Source organism: Zalophus californianus, chromosome 13 (assembly GCF_009762305.2).
Source record: "Zalophus californianus isolate mZalCal1 chromosome 13, mZalCal1.pri.v2, whole genome shotgun sequence".
Classification (NCBI taxonomy): domain Eukaryota; kingdom Metazoa; phylum Chordata; class Mammalia; order Carnivora; family Otariidae; genus Zalophus; species Zalophus californianus.
Genome location: NC_045607.1, coordinates 77714881 through 77738524, shown reverse-complemented (window position 1 = coordinate 77738524; position 23644 = coordinate 77714881). Strand labels below are relative to the sequence as shown.

Here is a 23644-nt window from a genome sequence, read left to right as displayed (position 1 = left end):
AAAGTTTCTAATTCAAGACGTGTCAGGGGCCGAAAGATGTGACGAGGATCCCACAATTTACACATGAGAGAAATGTCCACTCAAATAAAGGCACGGACTGTCCAGTTATCCTTTGGCTGTTCTGCCTCAATTCTTCTTTTTTTTTTTTTTTCCCCAAGACCATATTTTTTTAGAGTGCTTTTAGCTTCACAGTAAACTTGAGAGGAAGGTATAGAGATTTCCCATATGCCTCTTGCCCCAACACGCGCATAGCTGCCCACATTCTCGCCATCTCCCGCGAGAGTGGTACATTTCTTACAGTTGATGAACTTACACTGATGCATAATCATCCCAAGTCCATGGTTTGCATTAGGGGGTCTCCCTCAGTATTGTTCATTCTGTAGTTTGGGACCAATGTGTGATGACATGGATCCACCATGAAATAACAAAGAGTATTTTCCCCGCTCTAAAACTTCTCTGTGCTCCACTTATCCGTCCTCTCATCCCTAATCCCTGGCAACCACTGATCTTTCTACTGCCTTCATGGTTTTGCCTTTTCCACAGTGTCCTGTAATTGGAATCAAATGGTGTATAGCCTTTTCCGATCGGCTTCTTTCATTTAGTAATTTAAGTTTCCTCCATGGCTTTTCATGGCTTGAGAGCTCATTTCTTTCTAGCACTGAGTAACGTTCCATTGTCTGGATGTGTCACAGTTTGTGCCGTAACCTACCGAAAGCCATCTTGGTGGCTTCTAAGTTTTGGCATTTGCGAATAAAGGTGCTATAAATAAGCATTCATATGAAGGGGTGTGTGTGTGTGTGGACATAACTTTTCAACTTATGGTAAATGCCAAAGAGTGTAACTGTTGTATGTCAAGAGCCTGTTTAATTTTGTAAGATACTGTCAAACTGTCTTCCAAAGTGGCTGCATTTCGCATCCCTACCAGCAGCGAATGAGAGTTCCTATTGCTCCATATCCTCACCAGCATTTGGTAGCGTCAGTGTTCTGGATTTTGGCCATTCTCATAGGCGTGTGGTGGTATCTCATTTTTATTTGCATTTTTCTGCTGACCATGACATGGAACATCTTTCTGTATGCTTATTTGCCCTCTGTATCTCTTCTTTGGCGAGGTGTCTGTTAAGGTCTTTGGCCATTTTTTTAATGAGGTTGTTTTGTTTCTTTATTGTTGAGTTTAAGAGTTCTTCGTGTATTTTGGACGAGTCCTTTATTAGATGTGTCTTTTGCAAATATTTTCTTCTAGTCTGTGCCTTGTCTTCTCAGTGTCTTGATATGATCTTTCACAGAGCAGAAGTTTTTAATTTTAATGAAGTTCAGCTTTTCAATTATTTCTTTCACAGGTTGTGCCTTTGGTGTCATATCTAGAAAGGCATCATCATACCCAAGGTCATCTAGCTTTTCTCCTATGTTATCTTCCAGGAATTTTAGTTTTGCATTTTATATTTAGGTCTCAGATCCAATTTAGGTGAATTTTTGTGAAGGATGTAAGGTCTGCATTTAGATGGACTTTATTCATGTGCATGTCCTGTTGTTCCAGCACCGTTACTGTCTTCAGTCCATTGTAGTGCCTTTGCGCCTTTGTGAAAGATCGGTTGACTATACTGCCTCAGTTTCTTGATCCTCAGTTACGAGTGGAATTTTAGGAACTGGATTTCTTCTCATTTTCCTCTATCTTGGCATGTTTTGTTCCCCATAGCCTTTCTTCTTCTAACGTCCACGGTTTTCTGATGTTTCTTTGGTGTTATGTGGGACATCCTTGAGATTATGTAACTGAGAAATGATCCTCTGTCAAAATTATGTCATAGGAGATGTGAACCATGGTTCTGGAAGGGTTGGAATACTGGTATAAATGTGTGGAGTAAAAACATGTGTGATGATTCATAGGAGGCCATCTGACCAATGTAACAGAGTAGTTGGACACTGTTCTCTACTCCCATACCTCATCCCTCGTCTCTAGACCCACAGCCACAAATGTAAAATATTCAGGTAATCACAGCTATCCTTACAAAGGATCAATTGCCCCTTCAAGTTTGTCTGACTTGCCTTTCCAGACAATGAAGAAAACCATTATTTTATTATTTTGTAGTAATCTCTCTCTCTCTCTCTCTCTCTCTCCCTCTCTCCCTCTCTCCCTCTCTCCCTCTCTCCCTCTCTCCCTCTCTCCCTCTCTCCCTCTCTCCCTCTCTCCCTCTCTCCCTCTCTCCCTCCCCCCCTCCCCCTCCCTCTCCCCCCTTCTCCCTCCCTCCCTCCCTCCTCTCTCTCTCTCTCTCTCAGTGTTCTTTTGTAAACTATTGGGTACCCTTATGCCTCCTCTGACTGTGCTCTCATCAACAACAGGACTGTAATAACACAGCCATTTCTTATGTACTTAATCTTCTTTAATCTTTATGACAATTCTCTGCATTCAAACTACAGATCAGTTTTTAAGAATTTAGGGAATTTAACAAAGTCAATGTAACTGGAAAGTAACAAAGATGGAATTTAACCTTTCTGGTTCTCCCAGCTGTAATAGTTACTGTGCTGAATTTGGTGTTATTGAAACATGCTGGGCTTCCTTGGAATTTCTGGAAAACCTACAGATTGAATAATCATCCTTGAATAATTGGTTGTTGGATCTCTTTTAACCAGGGACATCTTTTTTTTTTTCATGTGTGTGATAACAAAGGATTTCAAGTCCATCAGAATGACTCATAAATAGAGTAGTAAATGTGTTAGGACTTCCCTGGATTAATTGAGATTTTCAAAAATCTGTGAAGTCATCTTTGGTTTTGGAGTCATAGAATCTCTCTTTCATGTATCCCATGAAGAGCCATCAGTTTATGGCCTCACAAAAGCCCAAAGTCCAATAGCTCTAGGTAGCCTTGAGAAAGAAAGGTTAAAGAAAGACCTTCTCCAAACAGAGTCAAGAAGAATTAAAATGATTGAAACTGTGAAGGGGACAACTAAGCCTAGGTACTTACCAGTAGTTCCCAAGTACTGAGAAGCAAATGTCAGACCCATTGGAAGGGACAGCTTCATCTTAAATGGAGCAAGGCTAACTAACAGTGGAGTGAGCCATTTCCTGTGGTGTTTTGGATCTGCCTTCGGAGAGCTCATGAGAACTTACTATTACACATTCAGGAATTTTGTGGAGTGTGATAGTTTAAAACTCACCATGATGTGTGTATTTACACCATGGAAATTAGCAAACACTACAAATAAGGGTTTTTTTTTAAAAGTTCATTTATTTATTTTTTTATATATATTTTTAAGTAATTTCTATACCCAATGTGGGGCTCGAACTCACGACCCCAAGATCAAGGTCATATGCTCTTCTGATGAGGCAGCCAGGTGACCCAAAGGAATTTTCTTTTTTTATGAATTGAGGGGTGCCTGGGTGGCTCAGTCAGTTGAGCCTCAGATTCTTGATTTTGGCTCGGGTCATGATCTCAGGGCCATGAGATGGAGCCCCATTTTGGGCTCTGCACTCAGTGTGGAGTCTGCTTTGGATTCTCTTTCTCTCTCACTCTGTCCCTCCTCTCTCTCTCTCTTTCTCTCTCTTCCCCTCTGAATGAATAATTGAATGAATGAATGAATGAATAAAATCTTTAAAAGAATTTATTTACTGGCTCATCTTTGGCTATTTAGCAAAGAAGTGAACTCTCCATTATTTTAACTATAAAAAATAGAAACTTTGCAATTTCCTAAAAGATGTGTTGGAATAAGTGGAATTGGGAAAAATTAGGTCGCTAAAGTCTTACTCAACTGTCTTCTACCTTATCCCTTGAATGCACTGATCACAGTGCTAAGGCAAGTGAGATTTGTGACTTGAATTTCTTTATTGGGGCTATATTGTCCAACATCTACTCCTTACCTACTCCTGACTTTGCACATGTTATGGCTTCCTCTAAGCCCCTTCTGTTTTAACTTTTAACAGAAGAGTTTCCATAACCCTGTGGTCTGGTGTCAGACTGCTTCCTTTAGAATCCTACTTTTAATATTGACTAGCTGTGTGAACTCTGGAAGGTTACTGAAGCTGATTAAGCCCCACTTTTTTTTTTTTTTTATCTGTTAAAAGCAGATGATAAAAGTACTTCCTTCAAACAGTTGTTCTGAGTCTTAAGTGAAACTAGACCACATAAAGTGATTAGTCCAAGGCTTGGCCATGGTAAGGATCTTGTAGGTGTCAGTTCTGTTTCCCTTAAGGGGGAGTATCGATTCTGGTTTGTTGTTGTTGTTGTTGTTTTTTTTTGTTTTTCAATTTCTTACATCTTTTGGACTCCAGATTCTACAAAGAATTTCAAGTATATATACACTTTACTAAGTTGACTAGATATCTTTTTGAATTTGTCCATAAAACAGAATTTTGGGGTATTCTGCATTCTTATTAACAGTGTATACTCAGAGATGCAGTCTTAGGAGTCACTATATTGATGATAACAGTAGATGTTTTCAATGTTAGTGGGCTGTTGACAGCATATAAATTGGCAGTCCATTGAAGACCTTCAGAACTTGGAGATGCTTAAAAAGAATGACATTGAGAGTCACCCCCCACCTGTCCACCAAGAAAAGGATCATGAGAATATAACAAAGGTGTTTATTTTTAGTATCAACTGTTCTTTCATTGAACAAACACTGATGTGTTTATGAAGACACAAGAAAAGCAGACACACCCAGAGTGGTTTGTTTATTTATTTTTTTAAATTTTTATTATTATGTTCAATTAGCCAACATATGGTACATTATGAAGGGTTTTTTTGTAATTTTATTTTATTTTATTTTTATTATGTTCAGTTAGCCAACATATAGTACATCATTAGTTTTTGATGTAGAGTTCAATGATTTATTAGTTGCGTATAACATCTAGTGCTCTACACAACACGTGCCCTCCTTAATACCCATCACCCAGTTACCCCATCCCCGTACCCCCCCTCCCTTCTGTAACCCTCAGTTTGTTTCCTGGAGTCCAGAGTCTCTCATGGTTTGTCTCCCTCTCTGATTTCTTCCCATTCAGTTTTCCCTCCATTCCCCTCTGGTCCTCTGTGCTACTCCTTAAGCGGAATAGCTCATAACCTGGGTATGGAAAAGGCCATTTCCAAGGTCCACAGAGCAAACTCTCAAAATGCATTCCTAAAAAGAATAAAAGCTTTTATGGATAAGGCATGGGAGACATAGCTGGCAACCATTGTTTTCTGCAGGTATTTTCCATTTTGTGTCATTTCTAAATATTTAGTCCCCTGTGCATAGACCATCATTGAAAATACAGTACATTATTCAGAAACGAAGGTACGTACATTTACTATAAGTATTTATGTTGCTCATACTGTGCACATATGTGGTTTGCATCATCTTCAGATATGCTGGAAGGGTCTGACTGGCCTCTTTTGTGAATACCAGTCTATGGACTACATATGTGGTAACACATTTCCGGAAACTAATCTTGAGTTCCAGCTCCGGCCGAGATCTTCTCCACATTGATTGACTATGTCTGAGGAAATCAGGGCTAAGCTATGTTCTTTTTGCCTTTGGGTGATGCTGTAACATAGATTCCTGGTCAAGTAAATAGAACCCAGTCTAAAGACCATTTCAAGGAGGCAGTTAAGGAAGTGATTAATTCATTCTCCTCTTTGGTCATTGTTGACTGGCATCAGTATATTCTATAGTCTTTGCTCTCTGGATATGTTGGGTGTATGAAACAAACGCATCAGAAACATGTTTGGAAGGCTAGACCACTTGAAATGTGTGTTAAGAAAATCTAAAGATCACATTCAGAATTTAGGATTCTGATTTAAGGGTCCTCTGGCCTTATTACTCATTTGCAGAAAACACCTCAGGCCCTGATTTCATTTTCTTTTGACATGTTGGCTACTTGCTATATTAGATTATCCAAATGAAAGTATCAATTGGATATTTCCCCTCCTTCCCCTCCCATGTTGGCAGATGAAAAGAAAAAAAGATGGTACAAAAATATTTAATCTGTTAAAGTCAGATTCAACAGAAGCAGAAGTGGAAGAAAGAAACATAATTGCTCCACTTTTAACACACATGTTTTCCATAGACAGCTGGTTTTCTTCAATTTTCATAATTACAATTTCAGGAAGCGTCCCTCCACTTCAGGATGGTTATCCCATTTGCGGGTTACCCATTTCCTGCGCATTTCCTTCCTCCAGCCCACCTCTTGGCCACATTAACATTACTTCATGTCACAAACGATACCACAGGTGGCCAGAACAGGTTCTGAGAAAGGGCAAATGACATGGAAACCTATCAAGTTTGCTTTGTGTTACATTAAAGTGTTTGGTGAGGAGAGACCCACACTCTTGGCCAGAAGGAGACTTCTGGGAAACGTAGGCCTTTCGGAAATCTACACTATTTCTTTCATGAACATCTCCATTAGCCAAGCATTAGCTGGCTAGGTATCTCTGACGAGGTTGGAGCAGTGAGCATGATAGCAGTTGTGACCTTGGAAACGAGGTTGAGGATATGCCCTCATGCATGTGATCAGTCAGCCCAATATTTACTGGTCTTAGGTTAGACTTGGTTTAATGCATAGTCTTCCAGGGGCTTACAATCGATAAGACAAAATTCACACACAAGATTCAACAGTCAAGAGCAGTTCAGCAGAATTTATTAAGTAGGGGTTGGACTGTATAGGACAGAATGTGTGTGTGTGTCTGTATCCTTGAGTTCAGGGATAGGGGAGAGACCGATGAGTCAGCTGAAGGCCATGAGAAGCCTTTGTGAGGAGAGGTGTAGGGGCTGAGCTGTGCCTGGAAAACTTAAGGAGAGGTGGAGAAAGCGGAATTTGGGTCAGTGTCATAGTAGAGAGAGAGAGAGAGAGAGAGAGAGAGAGAGAGAGTGTGTGTGTGTGTGTGTGTGTGTGTGTGTGTGTATGCAGGGCCTCAAATGCCAGAAAGAAGTCAAGGAGGTGAGAAAAAGATACAGATGTTCAGAAAATATATAAGCCCCCATCTATGAAATTGCTATTACCTGTGGTGAAAAATGGGTACACCCTTTGTTAGAATGAATCCTTGAAACTATCAGGTGTGTTGATAACATTCAATGGAAGGCAGTCTCATTTGGAGAATAAATTTACAAATTCCTGTCCAGGGCTGTTGGAGGTATCTGTCTCTTGTTAGCATCGGATTTTGATGGATGAAGTTTGGAAAGAGATGAGCTTCCATTCATTTAGGTTGTAGTTAGAATAAAAGCCCAGTCGTGCCTACAAAGCCCTGGATGGGCTGACCGCTCTTCCCCTTCTAACTGGCTGTCTTCCAGGCCATTCTTTCCCTCATTCCCTGAGCTTCAGCCATACACCACCTTCTTTCTCTGTCTTCAGTGTGCTAAGCTGTTGCCCACCGTACATTACCCTGGCATTTACTGTGTCGTCTACCGAGAAGACGCTTATCTTTAGGCTCTTGGGCAGAGCAGCTCTTTCTCACCGGTCCTGCATCAGCTCTGATTTCACTTCCGGAGACCAAAGGCTCCACCTCGCACCCCACCTAGAGTGGTGTGCTCTGGTCCCTTGGCGTTCACCATCCTATCACCCTCTTTCATTCCTTAAAAACCCAAGGAGGGCTCTGCATGGTATTGTTGGTTTATTATCTGTGTCTTCCCTTCAGAGTGGTCATGAGGACGGGAACCTTATCTGCCTGCTTACCGTCATACCCTCGCGTGTAGTAGGTGCTCAGTAAAGTATATGTTAGATGAGTTGGTGGCAGTGGGGTCTCCATTACGCTCAGGGCCTACAAAGCTCGCATTCTCTCCCCCTCCTGAAGAGCTGAACTGTTAGAAATGCAGGAAGAAAATGGAGAATGGTACGATCTGGGGTGGCCCATGCTACGATGGCATTATGTTATAGCACGTCTTTTTTCCTTTGTTCCTCTACGAAGTCTTAAGAACTTGGGAAACAACACTGCTCAGAGGGGTGTTTCAAAGAGATGGACTTGGAGGGGGCCATCGTGTGGGTTGGATGGATGCTAGTATGTCAGGAAGAGCTGATGGTTTCGTGCATTTCTTGCTATGTTTCTATGTTGTAGCCATTGTGGAATGAAATGACTATGAGCCTAACAGGCTAAGATCTGATGTTTCTCCAGCCTGCCCTCTGAATCCTTCACACACATTTCCTGTCGCTTCCTCGTTCCCTTCTCCAAGTACCACTGGCTGAGTATGCCTGCCCCCTACCTATCATGATACGATAGCCGTGGTTAATTCAGCAAAAGAAATTTGATGAAACTGTTACTTTTTCCTCCTTCGTGGGTTTCTGACGGGAGCACCCCTCTGGCTGACACTGTCCGAAAGCTGCCTGAGTTCTCAGTTTTGGCTAGCTTGGCTTCCAGGGGCCTGGTTAAGAGATTATCCAGTGTGTGTTCTTCAGCTGCCTAGTTTGGGTTTATAAATGAAATGTTACAATGCTTTCTTCTGTGTCATCAGTACGTGCTAACAATAAAATGATACATCCCTTATTGTGCTGCTGGGATGGAATTTATTTGACTCTATTTTTTTCAAAGGATCTGTGGCGTTACCACAGGGCAGAGCAGGCAGAAGATTTCTGTTCGCTCGCCTTCCGCACATCTACCCTTCCTGCCTTCTCTTGTTATTGTGCTAGAGACCCGGGCTTCTGCTCTGCAGGCCACCACCACATGTCCGTTAGCGTAATCATTATCCACACAAGGAGGTGATTTTCCCATCTTCTGATTATTAGTCATCTGCACTGTCTAATTCTCCCTCCTCCTTCCTTAGCACTGCAGTGACAACACACATCCCTGCCAATCAGACATGAACATCGAAGGAGCCTGGAAGAGAGGCTACACGGGAAAAAACATCGTGGTGACCATCCTGGATGATGGCATTGAGAGAACCCACCCGGATCTGATGCAGAACTACGTGAGTGTGTGCTGTGGTCGGAACCCCCTCCCTCCCGGGAAATAACGGGACGCGTGTGAGGACTGTCAAGAAGTGGGAATACTACTAAACAGGGCAGCTAGCAAATACAGTAGGCTCTGCGTATTCGCTTCCATTTTACAAAAAGTTGCGCCCTCTTGAGTACAGGGAGGTGAGCTACTGCTTTCAACTTTCAAGTGCCTTTGATGTTCTGATGACAAAAAGTAAGTGATAAGGCAGCAGAAACCCCACCCCCACCACCATCTGCTCCTGATAATGACCACTCTTCTCAACGAGTCATCCCACAAAGCCACGCCACACACTCTGTTTCTTTTGTGGAGAAAAGCGTACTTAGAACTTTGCTCAAGTTTTTCTACTGGTCTCTTTCTCTTTTTTTTTACTCCCTTTTTCAAAGGACAGTAGTGATCAGCCTCCTACTAGTCCTAGGAAGCAGTCAGTTCCCTCTCTTAAGAAGGAACTGTGATTCCAGGACTCCAGGAGGATGTCGGATGTAGGATGAGCCCAAGACCACAGAGTCCACGGAACACTGGGGTCAGTTTCTGCCCCTTGGGCCTCTGGGTTCCATCTACCACTGTGATATCTACTGCCTAGAAATGTGTCAGTGATCTCTCTAAACTCTACCCTCCAAGCTCATTCCTTCCATTGGCTTCTCCTTTCTCAGGTCACTTGAGAGGGCCATATTATCTCTCAATATGCCATTCTCTGTCGGCTCCAAATTTGTGTTTCCTGACACCTTAGTGTTCTCTCTAAAATATTTCTTCTCTTATAAAGAGCCTGCAACGACCCCCCTATTATCTGTAAATACAACTCTGATTCCCATAAGGGCTCAGCAGAAAATCCCGTGGACCCCACTCACACCCACGTCTTCTGACTTCCCCTCAGACCTCTTTTCTGGTGATGACTGTTTCCACCCAGGAACACTGATATCACCACAGGCCGCTTAAACGACAGTCGCTTTTCCCCCCGCACCCTCCTCTCTTCCTTCCCGATTCCTTTTAATTCCAAAATTTTGGCCGTGTCGAGGGGTCCCTAAATTATATTTCATGTTGGTATTGAAAAAATTTCTCTTAAAATCAGTGATTCTCTAGCCGCTTACAGTTTCCTCTCCTACCCCTGAAAATACAAACAGCTCTAAATCATGGTGAAGTCTGCTTTACTTCCCTTACAGGACTCTTACTGACCCCAAAGGAGGAAAGTCATGGGCCGGGGCGGGAAGCTTTGCCCCGTGTTTACAGAGGGGACCCACAGAGAATCCTGAGCTGTATACCTGGGAAGACCCCGTCTCCGCAGATTTTTGTCTTCTATATTCCAGTTCATGGTCATTAAAGGAGGCACTTCAGCAAGCCCAGCCCACCACCCTGTGCCCTGAGCTGCCAGAGGATGATGCGGCAGGCCCTGCCCTGCAGGTCCCTCTGCCCATCAGCACAAAGGACTCGCCATCCCAGCATGCTTGCTGCCTCAGTGGACACAGAGCGGCCCTGGGGGACATTGTTCTGGGCTCACTCAGAGTGGACCTGACCTTTTCCTTAAGGCCAAGTTTCAGAGACCAGGGATATGATGCCTTCTTGAAATCTGATATCTCTCTCTCTCTCTCTCTCTCTCTCTCTCTCTCTCTCTCTCTCTCTCTCTATCTTCGTCTACCTCATCATGGGAAGGCTTGGTTTCTGGGCACCACGGGTCTCCCCTCCGTGTCTCCTCTGCCCCCCCTTCCCTACTGCTCCAGCTTCTCATGAAACCATTTTTAGAGAGTGATCACCATATTCTCTCCAATGTTCCTTTCTTATTTGCTCAGTCTCGCTTAATTCATGATACTGAATCTCAATTTTCCTGAAGAGACTCCATTTTATCTTTACAAATAAAATACCTCCAAGCCCCTTCCTTGGTGCCCCAGAAACTCCCACTGGCTCACAGTGACCCATATTTCTGACCCACACAAACCCCCAGTGTCACCTCACACTTGAATCTTTCCTTACAGTCTTCCCCCCGTCACCCGTTTTGTGTCAAACATTCAGCCAAGAAACTTCACAAATTAATTTTTTACAATGACATATTGAAACAATTTCCACCAAATTAGATGACTTTTCCCGAAGGTTAAAGAGAGAGAGAGAGAGAGAGAGAAAGAACTGCACATTCATTTCGTTCTCATTTGAACAAAACGTTTGAGCGGCCGCTCTCACCCTGCCTCCAAGCACACTCAGGCATTCACAGCATAGAATTTGAGAGCTAAGAAGAATTTTCTATTGGTCTCCTCCTTCAAGAGGGGAGAAGCTGGAGCCTGAAGGCTATAGTGATTGAGCCCAGGTCGTATAAAGAACAGAAGTGTGGGGACCTGCCTCCTAGCAGAGAAGTCTTTCTGGTCAAATACCACAGTGTGGTATTTATGGGGTGTTCCTGCCCCCCACCAGCTAGGAATATATTTGATGAAACACAGACGGCTTTAACCTAATTATGATTGCATTCTTTGCCTCTTTCATTTTTTCCCCCTTGAAGGAGAATTCTCTAGAACATATCTGTGTGATGAGCAGTACCGATGCTTCTCAGTTGTCCTGATGTTGGAGCTGGTGAAGTGTAGGGAAGAGCACATTGGATGGGGTCACGGGGCACATGGCCTGGGTTCCAATCTTGGTTCCACAGGCTGGTTTGCTTCATGCCTTTGACCAAGGTTCTTATCCTGTCTTGGGCCTCTGTTTCCTTATAAGTAAAATTCGTCAGTTATACTAGATACACACCATTCACGCTCTAGTGACCAGTATGGGGGGCTACGGGGGGCCTTTATATGAGAAGCAGGGACTTACCTACCACCTTTATATGTCCTGTGTATTTTGCATAATTTCTCCAGACATCAGACTCTATGTACTACACATTATTTTCAGAAACAAGAGTCTTTGATAAAGCTAGAAAACACGTTGGCTTTCACTAAAACCGAAACACGAAACAGTCTAAATTAGTTCTACCTACTGTGACATAAACTGGAGTGAAGGTATAAGCCAGTAATTTCTTTTTGGAAATTTAGAACATCAAAAGAAAGAAATGTAGAAATTTGGAGGTGTTTCACAAAAAGCAGACAGACAGATCCAGCTTTGGCCTCAGAGATGCTTTTGCCTCATTTTGAAGCCTTGGCCTAGAATAAAACTTTGTTCATTATTTTGGTTGGGACAGAGGATCATTGGGTATTAGTAAAAAGTCTGAATTACAGACTCTTTTATAGTAGATACAACATCTGAAACCAGACAGCTATTGCCTGATAGAGATACCACGATACCTAATATAATAAATTTCTAATACTGATTTTTAATCGGCTTGCCAGTTATTTGTGAATTATCCTCAAAAATCTTTGAATTATAAGGAATTTACACACTCCAGAAATGAAGTAAGGAATAGAGAGAGAATCCCTGGAAAATAAATCACTTTGCTTCTAGAGAGTCCAAGAATACTTCACCGAAAGGGTGGTCACTGGGGACCTCTTCAGAGGCATTGAATGAGAGGTCAGTTCCAGAGATGAGGGAAAATATGTTGGCAAGAATGGTCTGGGTTCTTCCTTGGTCTGTGGAGAGTATTTTTTCACCTTAAGGAGGAAAATACAACAGTGATTATTACTGAACAAGGCATCCTGACGCCACCGAACCATGAATGTATTATTTAATCTAATTACTCTCTTGAGGAAATGTGTTTAAGAATGCATGTGGCTCCATGTTAATGGCTAATTACTAAACGTCTGTCTCCTCTTGCTCACTCCTCTGTGGCCGTAGGATGCTCTGGCGAGTTGTGACGTGAATGGGAATGACCTGGACCCAATGCCTCGTTACGATGCAAGCAACGAGAACAAGTAAGGCCCAGCTGAGGGGGGGCTGGCCTGTGGCTGCCAAGGATTTTTGTTTTCTCCTCTTGCTGAGGGAAGTATTTTCTTAGAAAGCCTTGGTAACAAATGATCCATAAATTTGCTCCAGGGGGAACAGGTGTCTTTTCACTGAAGCTTCTGGGTAATAAAAAGGGTGGTCTCCATGGTAAGAATGGTCGCAGAGAGAACCCTGGGGAATGACTCAGCATTTCCATATCTTGAGGGCACAGCTGGGGAATATTGCCCCCATGAGGTAATTGGCCAGTGACCCATTTTGGGGGATGGGGTGCTAAAGGGAAAGGCAAAACAATGTGTACGCCAAAAGAGTTACTTTATTCTGTTAAATTCAACAAATTTCATTGACTCCTGTGCTTGAAGTCTCTGCCAGGGGCTTTCTTACTAGCTGCTTTGTTCTTCTGTTCTGCAGTGATTGTATTTTCTACTAATACACGTGAAATACCTGTAAGGTTTGCCATGTACAGAACCTATTACCTTTCTTATCTTCACATTCAAGAGCCATAGAAACTCATTTAAACCACTCTTCCACTCTCCAGTTAGTACAGTAGTTCTTGTGAGAGCAGATGAAAATGCACATCCATTTGATACCATGGAATATCTTAACATTCTTCATAAAATAAATGGGAGTGCTTTTTCTTGCTTAAGATGACCCAGATTCTTTAAAGGATTAGTAGATATTTCTAATCTCTAGATCACATTAGCTTTTTTCCTTTTACTCCAAAACTCCTCCAGTATAATGCTGTGATTTAAATGCTACCATTTCGATTTTTACTTACATGTTTTAGTCTGGAATCTCAGAGGTAGCAAAAAGAGGTGTTTTGCCCATTTATTACGTGCTATTTCCAGCCTGTGTTTTTCTTTAGGAAAAAATTTCTTAGCAAGTATGATTTGATTAAGTCAATAAGTTTAGATAAAACCATCTGACCTAGATAATTGTGACTGCACATGGGTTTTTTCCTTTTTTTTTTTTTTCCTCTTTTCACCATCTACAAAGAAGCCTCAAAAAAGTTACTGTGGAAAGCATGCTATTTGCTAATAAGTCGGTAAATGTTACAGATCAGATTCAATGGTGAAAGCATTAATGCATAAGTTGATTTTGATAGAATTTTTCAGAGCCTTCTAAACAAAAAAAGAAAGGGACCTAAATTAAACTGGATAATTTTCTTTCAGTCCTGGCCATTGCTGTCCAGATTACACTGCTTAAAGTTACAGTAAATTTCACACCAAGGGTCATAATTTGAGACAATGCAGGCTAATGCCTGAAACACTGATGAAGAATCCTGAAGCTTCAGTACCAGAAAGTCACCACTGATAAATTTCGATATACAGTTCATTCTGCTATAGTGCCACATAGCCTTCCTAAAAACACTTGCGCTCTGCAAAATCTAAAACCGCCAAGTAATAAGACCGTGAAATTTGAGCTCAGCACTCAAAAACTTCATCGGTGATGCACACACACAAAATGGTAGGGACCTATTTAAAAACAATAGCCCAGTTGTATCCATGTTAAGTGGTTACAAAATATGTAAAATTATAATAAATGAGCCACTTTATCTTGAGAAACACCCGAAGTTTGCTTGTGGAAGTGTGTGCGCATTACATCTGCTCTTACATATGAATGCGTGCCGCTCTGTGTGCAAGAGAAAAAAAGAGGGGAAAAAAGAGATGAAAATTTCGAAAAAGAACAAAGAATAGGGAGGAAAATTAATCAGTTGAGAGGCGAGGGGAAAATTAAGCAGAGTGGAGGACACCCCCCTAGCCTCCCACCCACTGCCCAGGATGACGTTTGGAATCATGGCAACTTGCCAGTTACTAAAGATGGAAGGTGAGGTACTCGAAATCAGGGAGTAGCAGCGGCAGACGTGGACAGGTGTGGACTGTGGTGCTTTTCGGGTGTGTAGCTGTGTGGGTTTTGTGTATTCCCATGGCGATGCATTTTCTACATTCACTTAGAGTTTCTGGGACAAAACTGTGCATCAACACATGTAAATTTCACATTATGCTTACAGCGATCTCCAATACATCAATGGTATAGGAAGAAATTTGTGTTTTTGAGGCAAGCATATAGGAGAACTGTACGATACTATATGCATCAGTTTGATTTATTCCATCAACATCTGTAGAGAGCAAAAAGGGACAGGAAAGCTACAGGAAAGACTAGATCATCATAACACCCGAAGTATTTGGGGGCAGGATATTGAGGGGCAAGAGGGGCTATAGGTAGAAACCAGAAACGTATCATAACCTGTAGGCAGTGCTGTCTGAATTCACATATGGTGAGTTTTTGCACTGAAACTCTCAGTGGTGACGGTGACTGTTTTCCAGGGCGTGTCAGACGTGTGACTAACATCGCTAACCACAGAGGCTGTGCTTAAGCTCTTAAGCTCTTTGAGTGTTGGCTTTGATGGCTTTTTACAGGCTGCCTTAAAAAAAAAAAAAAAAAAGTATCCTTTGCAAGTATTCCTTTCAAACCTGGCTCTTCCCGAGACCTGTTCTTGAGAAGCGTCGCCATAGTCCTGCTCACTGTGGCATATTCTGGTGTGTCCTGTTTTAACCCCTTCTAAGTACTGTCCATGGTTCACTGGGTGCAGTGTGGGTTTGGTTATTGGAGCACACAGGCATTGTTCTAGATACGTGCTTGCTTTGTAGTCTTGACAGTGAAATATGGCATTTCCAGAGGTACAACACCAGCATCCCCTACCTCTGTTTTATGAGCGTGACCTGGGGCAACAGATGACCCTTTACCTCCTCTCAGGAGTGCCACCTGATGTTTTGTTGGCCAGACAAGCCATGTACTCAGGCATTTGGGGTTAAGATAGCCTCTCTGCTCATTAGACCGTAATTATAGATGTGATTGATGGATCTGTCTTTAAGCGAGATAATTCTGTTTGAATAGAAGTCACGTGGCATCAGGAAATTAGCAGTGGGTTTGTAGTTCAGAAGAGTTGACGGTTAGTTTTGGTTCTCCTTAATTAGCTTTATAATCTTCGGGCCTGAGTACTCTGAGCTTTGACTAAAGCTTTGTTGTTGTCTTAATCTCTAAAATTACTACAATAATACTTCCCAAGGTTAGCAGTAAAATACCTAAAACACCAAACATACGACGGACTACATATTAGGTGCTAGATAATTTATAATTGTAATTACAGCTGTTATTATAATTATGTGTTCTATTCCTCTTTCTGGTTCTTGATAAATAACTAAAAATCACAATCATCTCAAACTATATGTGCCTATGAACATTTCAAATGTAATGTAAGACTTAGAGGTCTTTGTTTATTTCCAAGGTTAGAGGTTTCGGTAGGTTTTTCTGCTGCTTTAGGTGATGAGAGCTGTGACTCATTCAGTAAATGAGTCGGTAAATCTGCTTTTCTGCAGTTCTGTTTCCCCATCTCCTTGAGCAGAGCCACGAGTCTTTGAATTTGACGCAAGAGAGTGAAGGGGAGAAATTTCTAATCCTCGTCAGAATGAAGCAGCTCAGGTGTCTGCTCTGCGAATACCTCCTCTTTGTATGATCTGAACAGTAGGCTTGAGAGTGTGTCTGGAATTATTTCCTGCTTAGCTACATCTGTTTATTCATTCCACAGGTACTCACCGAGACCCTACTTTGTGAATGGCTCTGCCCTAAGTCTTTGGGGTGGGGGTACGGGATGAAATAACTTGGGCTCCGAACTAATGGATTTAATTGGTAGATGACTTGAGAAACTTTAATGCCTGATGGGTTTTAGTACTACCAGAGAAAGCACTCTCAAAACTCCAATGCAATCATCTCTCTTAGACTGACATGATTACATTTCTAGTGCTAAAACTTTGGGGTGACAAAAATCACTGCAGAAGTACAAAAGTTGTAAAAATTCCTTTTTTAAAGATTTTATTTATTTATCTGAGAGAGACACAGTGAGAGAGGGAACACAAGCAGGGGAGAGTGGGAGAGGGAGAAGCAGGCTTCCCGCTGAGCAGGGAGCCCGATGCGGGGCTCGATCCTAGGACCCTGAGATCATGACCTGAGCTGAAGGCAGACGCTTAACGACTGAGCCACCCAGGTGCCCCCAAAATTTCTTTTTTGTCACTTTTTCATGTCCCCCACATAACAGGTGCATAAAGAAATAGCCTCAGTGGAGGAGACCATAAAAGCTGTCCTTCCGTTCGGCTTTGTCTCCATTCAGATTAGCTTGTCAAATAAAGGTGACTGCATTGTTCTAGGCTTAAAATAGAAAATGCCTCCCTACAAATGAAAGAGTCTCCTGGCATTTCATACCACTACTCCTATTTCTGATAAATGAATTATTGATGTCTGAGTTAGAGCTTCCCTTCCCTAGGTTGCTTCTTGTTAAATGTTCCCTCCATTTAAAAGTCATAGCAACATATTTAGTGGGAGGTGAGAGCACACATTGTATCTTGAATGGGTGATATGTGGGCCCAGAATCTGACTCCTTTTGAAAATGAACCAATCCATTAGTTAAAGACTCATTTTTCAAAAGGAATTAATTTTTTTCATTTTTCTTTCTGATCTCTATTTTCAGGAAGATTTAAGCAGGGTAGATGGAAGCACATTTTTTTTCTGATTCTTTAGTCTACTTGCACATATCATTTCTGGTTTTAAGAATGTATATCACCATGTTGTAGAAACCAAAGTGCACGTGGCCTTCTCTTTCTCATCCCTGCAGATGAGGACTGTTTTCAGGAGATAGTGTTCCAAAACAAAGCCAATGATTGTAACAAATGTTTTCTAACGAGTTAAAATATTTTCTCTATATTCTAGAGGGGAAAAAAAAAACTTTAGATCAATGACCTTATCTTGAGATCCATAACCTTAACAGGTAGAAACCTTATTTATTTAAATTTTTTACTCAAGTATAATTAACATATAGTATTATATTAGTTTCAAGTGTATACTATAACGATTCAACAATTCTATACATTTTTCAGTGCTCATCAATAGGAGTGTACTCTTAATTCCATTTATTTATTTCACCTCTCCCCTTACCCACCTCCCCTTTGGCAACCACCAGTTTGTTCTCTGTATTTAAGAGTCTGGCTTTTTGTTTGTTTCTTTTTTTTCTTTGTTCTTTTGTTTCTTGAATTCCACATGAGTGAAATCATATGGTATTTTTCTTCCTCTGACTTATTTCGCCCAGCGTAATCCCATCCAGGTCCATCTAAGTTGTTGCAAATAGTAAGATTTCATTCTTTTTTATGGCTGGATAATATTCCTGTGTGTGTGTGTGTGTGTGTGTGTGTATCACATCTTGTCATCCATCTATCAGTGGACACTTGGGCTGTTTCCGTATCTTGGCTATTGTGGATAATGCTTCAGTAGACATAGAGGTGCATGTATCTTTTTGAATTAGTGTTTTCATTTTCTTGGGGTAAATACCCAGTAGTGCAATTACTGGATCATACGGTAATTTGATTTTTAATTTTTTGAGGAACCTCCATACTGTTTTCCACAGTGGCTGCACCAGTTTGCATTCCCACCAACAGTGCACAAGGGTTCCTGTTTCTCCACATCCTCGCCAACACTTGGTATTTCTTGTGTTTTTGTTATACCTTCTGACAGGTATAAAGTAATATTTCATTGTGGCTTTAATTTGTATTTCCCCAATGATTTGTGATAGTGAGCATGTTTTCATGTGTCTTTGGCCATATGTATGTCTCCTCAAAGCAATCTACAGATTTAATGCCATCCCTATCAAAATACCAACATTTTTCACAGAACTAAAACCAAATATTCCTAAAATTTGTATGGAACTACAAAAAAACAAACAACAACAACAACAAAAAACCCAAAACCCCAAATAGCCAAAGCCATCTTGAAAAAGAACAAAGATGGAGGTATCACAAGCCCAGATTTCAAGATATACTACAAAACTATAGTAATCAAAACACTATGGTACTGGCACAAAAAGAGACACATAGATCAGTGGAACAGAACAGAGAGCCCAGAAATAAACTCACGCTTTTATGGTCAACTAACCTATGACATAGGAGGCAAGAATATACAGTGGGAAAAAGACAGTCCCACACGTGGGACCTGAAACCATAAAATTCCTAGACAAAAACATAAACAGTAATTTCTCTGACATTGGCCGTAATGACATTTTTCTAGGTATGTCTCCCAAGGCAAGGGAAACAAAAGCAAAACTGAACTATTGGGACTATCCCAAAATAAAAAATTTTGCATAGCAAAGGAAACCATCAACAAAACAAAAAGGCAACCTATTTAATGAGAGAAGATATTTGCAAATGATGTATCCAATAAAGGGTAGATATCAAAAAAATATAAAGAACTTACACAACTCAACACCAAAAAAACAACTAATGGAATTGGAAAAAAAAAAAAAAAAGGCAGAGAACCTGAATAAACATCTTTCCATGGGAGCCTTATTTCTTTATACCCAGGATTTAGCCAGACACTTCAGATAAAATTATCCTATAGCTAAATAGGTCAGAAAAAAATCTGCTAAAGACAAGAAGGGCCAGTATCAGTGGCCGATTTATTTTTCCAAGTATTTCCAACATTTTTCCTCTAGTCCTTTTGCAAAATAGCATTATGATAGACTAGCCAGTAGTTACTTAATCAGTGGTTAGCAAATGAATTCACGTGACGACGACTACAATTGTACATGCTAGAGGCTTAACGTATCCAGAGAAGATAGGCGTGAAACATACCTGACCCTTTTCATATGCAGGTATACATTCTATCTCCGGGAAAGAACATACAACAAATATTTTAGAAAATCTGTTTCTGTCATATGGGGTCACGATACCATACTGTGAGATAAGTAACATTTTGACCCATCTTGTAGATTCTGGAAAGTAGCTGGGGTCTGGGGCCTCACACAAAGTTGGAATACAACAGGAAAAGGCCTCTCTTAGTCCAGAAGCCAGCCAGCCCTCCCCCTGCCCTCACCAGCCCTTGGTCACAAGCCCTGCCTTCCTCCGCATGTTAGTCCTCCTCTTCAGTAGCTCACCCGGGACGCGCACGCCCCCATCCATCCCTCCACTCCAGCTGTCTGTTGCTTTGTCCCTTCTCCCACCGGCATCCCTGTAAAATCTCCTAAACGGCTTCCCTGTCTCCAGGCTCACCCTATCCCGCCGCCCGAGTGATAGATAAATAAAAATTAAAAATATATGTATAAATATATAAATTAAAAAATAAAAAATATATAAATTAAAAAACCCTTTAATGTCTTGACATTTTGTTGAAAGTACAAGACGCTCTGTCCCCCACTCCTCCCTCATTATTAAGCCTGCTCTGCCCCGCATGTCCCCTACTCTCCCCCTTTATTTATCAGCCCTGAGCGACCTGTGAAGTTCCCTTAATGTGCTGCAACTCTACAACCTTCCCCCCCCATCCGCACCTGTGTGGTCCCTCCTCTCCCTTCAACTCCTGTCACTTCCCCTGTGATGCCTTCTCTCACCTCCATCATCTGAGCTGGATACCCTCCGGTGAGTTGTCAAAGCACCTGTGAATTTCCGGCTTTTATAAAACCTTTCCTGTTCTACACAGGGTCGCATTTACCGAGGTAGAGAATAGAGAGGCAAGAGGCAAGAAGAGATACTGAGAAGATTTCCAGTTTAGTTTGGGGTTTAAAATGTCTGTTTGGTCTTACAGTAACTAGAAGACTAGCAACCTTGATTGCTCATATGGATGAATTTGTGAAATGTATCCTAAAATAGTAACTATTCAAAAGGTACAATATATATATATACTGGATTTTTGTGCTGAGTATCTTTTTTTTTTTTTGACCTTCCTCCCTGCTATGTAGCCCAGAAACCTGACCTCTAAGGACTGTATCAATAGACTCCCTTGTCCTCTGGCTTGCCACTGGGTTTGGCCAATGGAAGTCTCCAGCACGAGATCATTGGGACACCGAGGAGTGAAGAACGAGTGTTTATTCTCTGCCCCCTCCTTATTGGACCACTGGGGACTAGCTGGGTACCTGAAGATCATAATTACTGTCAGGTGGCCCTAAGGCTGACTTCTTGATGGCTATCCTTTATGGGCATCAATAACCACTCATTCCCCATGGTTCCTTAGATTTAGGGGTTTTCCAGTGTTTCTCATTTAGAACACCACACTGTTCCCTATTGGTTTCCCCAAATCCTGCCTGTATCTTTATGTTAAGTCCCTTGAGTAAATTTTTTTCATGTTACCCAGTACAAAAAAGTCCAGTGTTTCCTGATTGGCCCTGGTTGACATAGGTATGTTAGTTTTTTAGCCTGGTATCTTTGGTAGACTAAAAGAAAAAATGTCCAGACTCTTCCAAGAAAGAAAATAATTAGATTCATAGGAGTTGTGTTAGTGGCTTTGTATTTTTTAATGAGACCTGACAAATACAAAAAATAGTTACCTAATATAGAATTCCTATACACCTGTCACTTGAAGTATAAGTATTAATTTTTGTAAAACAATGCATTAATTATTCTAGGGATTAGAATCATGATAATGCAATCTTCAGACCCCTTTGTTCTTTGTTGATTTTGGTGTGTTCTCTTCCAGGATTTGGGGACATGGTCTCTTGGGGTTCTCAGTAACAGTTTCAATAAAGGGCTGATTGATGCTATAGGTTAAAATGAGGTTTGGGTATAATTTATGCAAACCGAGTGCACTATTGACATGAATAATTGACAAGTGCTTCAATTTAAATTTCTTATTTAAAAAACAAACTCACAAATTCCTGAGGCCTCTACAGCAGATGGAAATGGCAGTAAGGGAAAGATAAGTATCCTTTTTAAATAATGGATTAAGCATTTGAGCAGAGTTTCCAGACAGGTATATTTATTTATCTTTCTCTTTTCTCTAACCTCTGCCTTGGATCTTTCTATCTTCTCTTGTTTCTTTATGCCCTGAAATACATAAAATTTAGAGCATGAAGACCTTGAGAGGTCAATGTGAGCAGTGCATTATGTGTATTATTCAGAGCTATAGAGAAGACATCCGAGACCTTTCAAGTGCATTCCGCCAATGGACACTCATGTTAGATGCTGAAAAGGAAGGCAAACTCAGGAGAAAAAGAGCCATGTTTTGCTTATCTCACTCCCTGTATAGATACTAGAAGAATAGGCTGAAAATAAAATCAAACTACAGACTGGCTAATTGTTCATTTTAATATTAACAAGATATTATTTAGATATTGGTTGTCTTCCTATTCAGATCAAACACTTTCTAAGTTAAGGGACTAAAGTTAGAATTTCTTTTTTATTACTAGCTGAAAAGGACGTCATAATTTTTATGTTTGAGCAATTCGGTTAATTACAGTAGAAGCCTGTTGTTCCAATGGACTTAAGTATGTGTGTTTAATATCAGCAGTAGGTGTGCATTTCAATTACAATCCTCAATAAAAGGTGGAAAGGCAGAAAATAGGTGTTTTAGGTCAGAATATATTTGATTAGTTCTCATAAAATAGGTCACCAAAAAAGGCAAGGTGATAGAGTAAAAGAAAAAAAAAAAAAAGGTCCTGCTTTTAGATGAGACCTGTGTACCAGTTCCAGCCTTGTTGTTCACTGTTGTCTGTGGACTTGGAGAAGCATCTCATCAGAGCCTCCCTTGTCACATCAGTATCTCAATGTCCCTGGCTGACTTAACCAAAAAAACCTGTAAGTCAGTGGGGTTGCTACTTGACTATATTTGAATGTGGTGTAAGCAATGCTAATAAAATTAACACATCTGGATGCTTTCTCAGTTACTGCTCACAGCAACCCACATTCAGAGCAAAAGTCGAGAGAGGTGGAGTAAAATGCTTTATGTCACCGGGTGACAGAATTTGAGCTCATTTATTCCTGTAGCCTCTATTTACCTGCGTAGCTAAATTAATCTGTGGTCAAGTAGATGAGAAATTAATTACTGGGTTGAGCCCATGCTTCAGTAACTTTACTACCTTGGGAAAACTAATCACCGGAATGCTGCACTACTGTGTTCAGTAAATATTCAGTAGCTTGGTTCTACCAAGTGCTGGTAGTCTGAGCTGTTTCTCCACAGAGAGGGAATTGGGCCACAAAGGTCGCCAACATCTTGTGTACATGTGACTTTGAACAAGTAACAGAGATCTTTTATTACAGAAAATGATTGTTTAGGTCTGACTTCACAATGGTATTTGTTCTATGGAAATAAATGAATCTAGGGGCTATTTATTCAGAGCTTGCTATAGGAAGGGACTCAGCTACCATCACTTTAAATAAGAGACCCAAGGGTAGACATATGACTGGGAAGGCTTTATCATTAAAAAAAGAAAAAAAAGAAGAAGAAAAAAAGGCAGGTTTCAGGTGTTCTGATCAGTGGTTGGCATGGGGAAGACACAGCTAGGCTCTCAAACAATTCTAGTTCTCAACAATTCTAGTTCTCAAACACTTCTAGTTCCCAAACAATTCTAGTGTGTATTAATAACTGTAAAAGAAAATTGAATGAGAACCAAGTGGTTATAGTGTAAATAAGTGTTTTGGGAAATTATATAAAATTGTCAAAGGAATGGACGTTATTAAGGTGGTAATAAAAAATAAGGTGAAGTCTTAGTCTAATTCACAGAGGGCAGGAGTTAATTTTCACATCTCTCTATGTGGAGATATGGACTCTTTGAGGTTGGAATCACATAACCAACAGACATTTTCCCGATATTTTTGTATTTAAATGATGGTCCCAGAGAGTGCTCTGGAAATGTGGGCTGTGCAAGATTCTCTGTAGGAGGGAAAGACTGAGCCCAAGGACATCAGAAGCCTTTTCCTACCCTAAGAAGGGTGTGGGGTCTCGAGGATGTGTTCTGCTTTGGGGAGTTGTGGTGAATCATTTTGCACCTAAAATAGCTTGAAGAAATTGAGAAGAACAGTTGACTACTGGAGATTTTCCAGCAAATTCCCCCTGAATCCCCACTTTCTCTGCAGCATGTTCTTATCACAAGCTGCCATCTC

General features: G+C 41.1%; 1 protein-coding gene across 8 annotated transcripts in view; it reads left to right on the top strand.

Moving 5' to 3' along the window:
* The window catches only part of PCSK5 (proprotein convertase subtilisin/kexin type 5), a 470351-nt gene that overhangs the window by 116295 nt on the left and 330412 nt on the right, over positions 1-23644 (top strand). For all 8 annotated transcript variants that reach the window (XR_003523749.2, XR_003523748.2, XM_027616047.2 and 5 more), the window contains exons 4-5: positions 8719-8862; positions 12630-12706. Coding sequence is in view for 6 of the 8 variants with exons in the window: in XM_027616047.2 (XP_027471848.2) it covers positions 8719-8862; positions 12630-12706 (221 nt within the window). In the remaining 2 variants the exon portion in view is untranslated. The remainder of the gene's footprint in view (positions 1-8718; positions 8863-12629; positions 12707-23644) is intronic.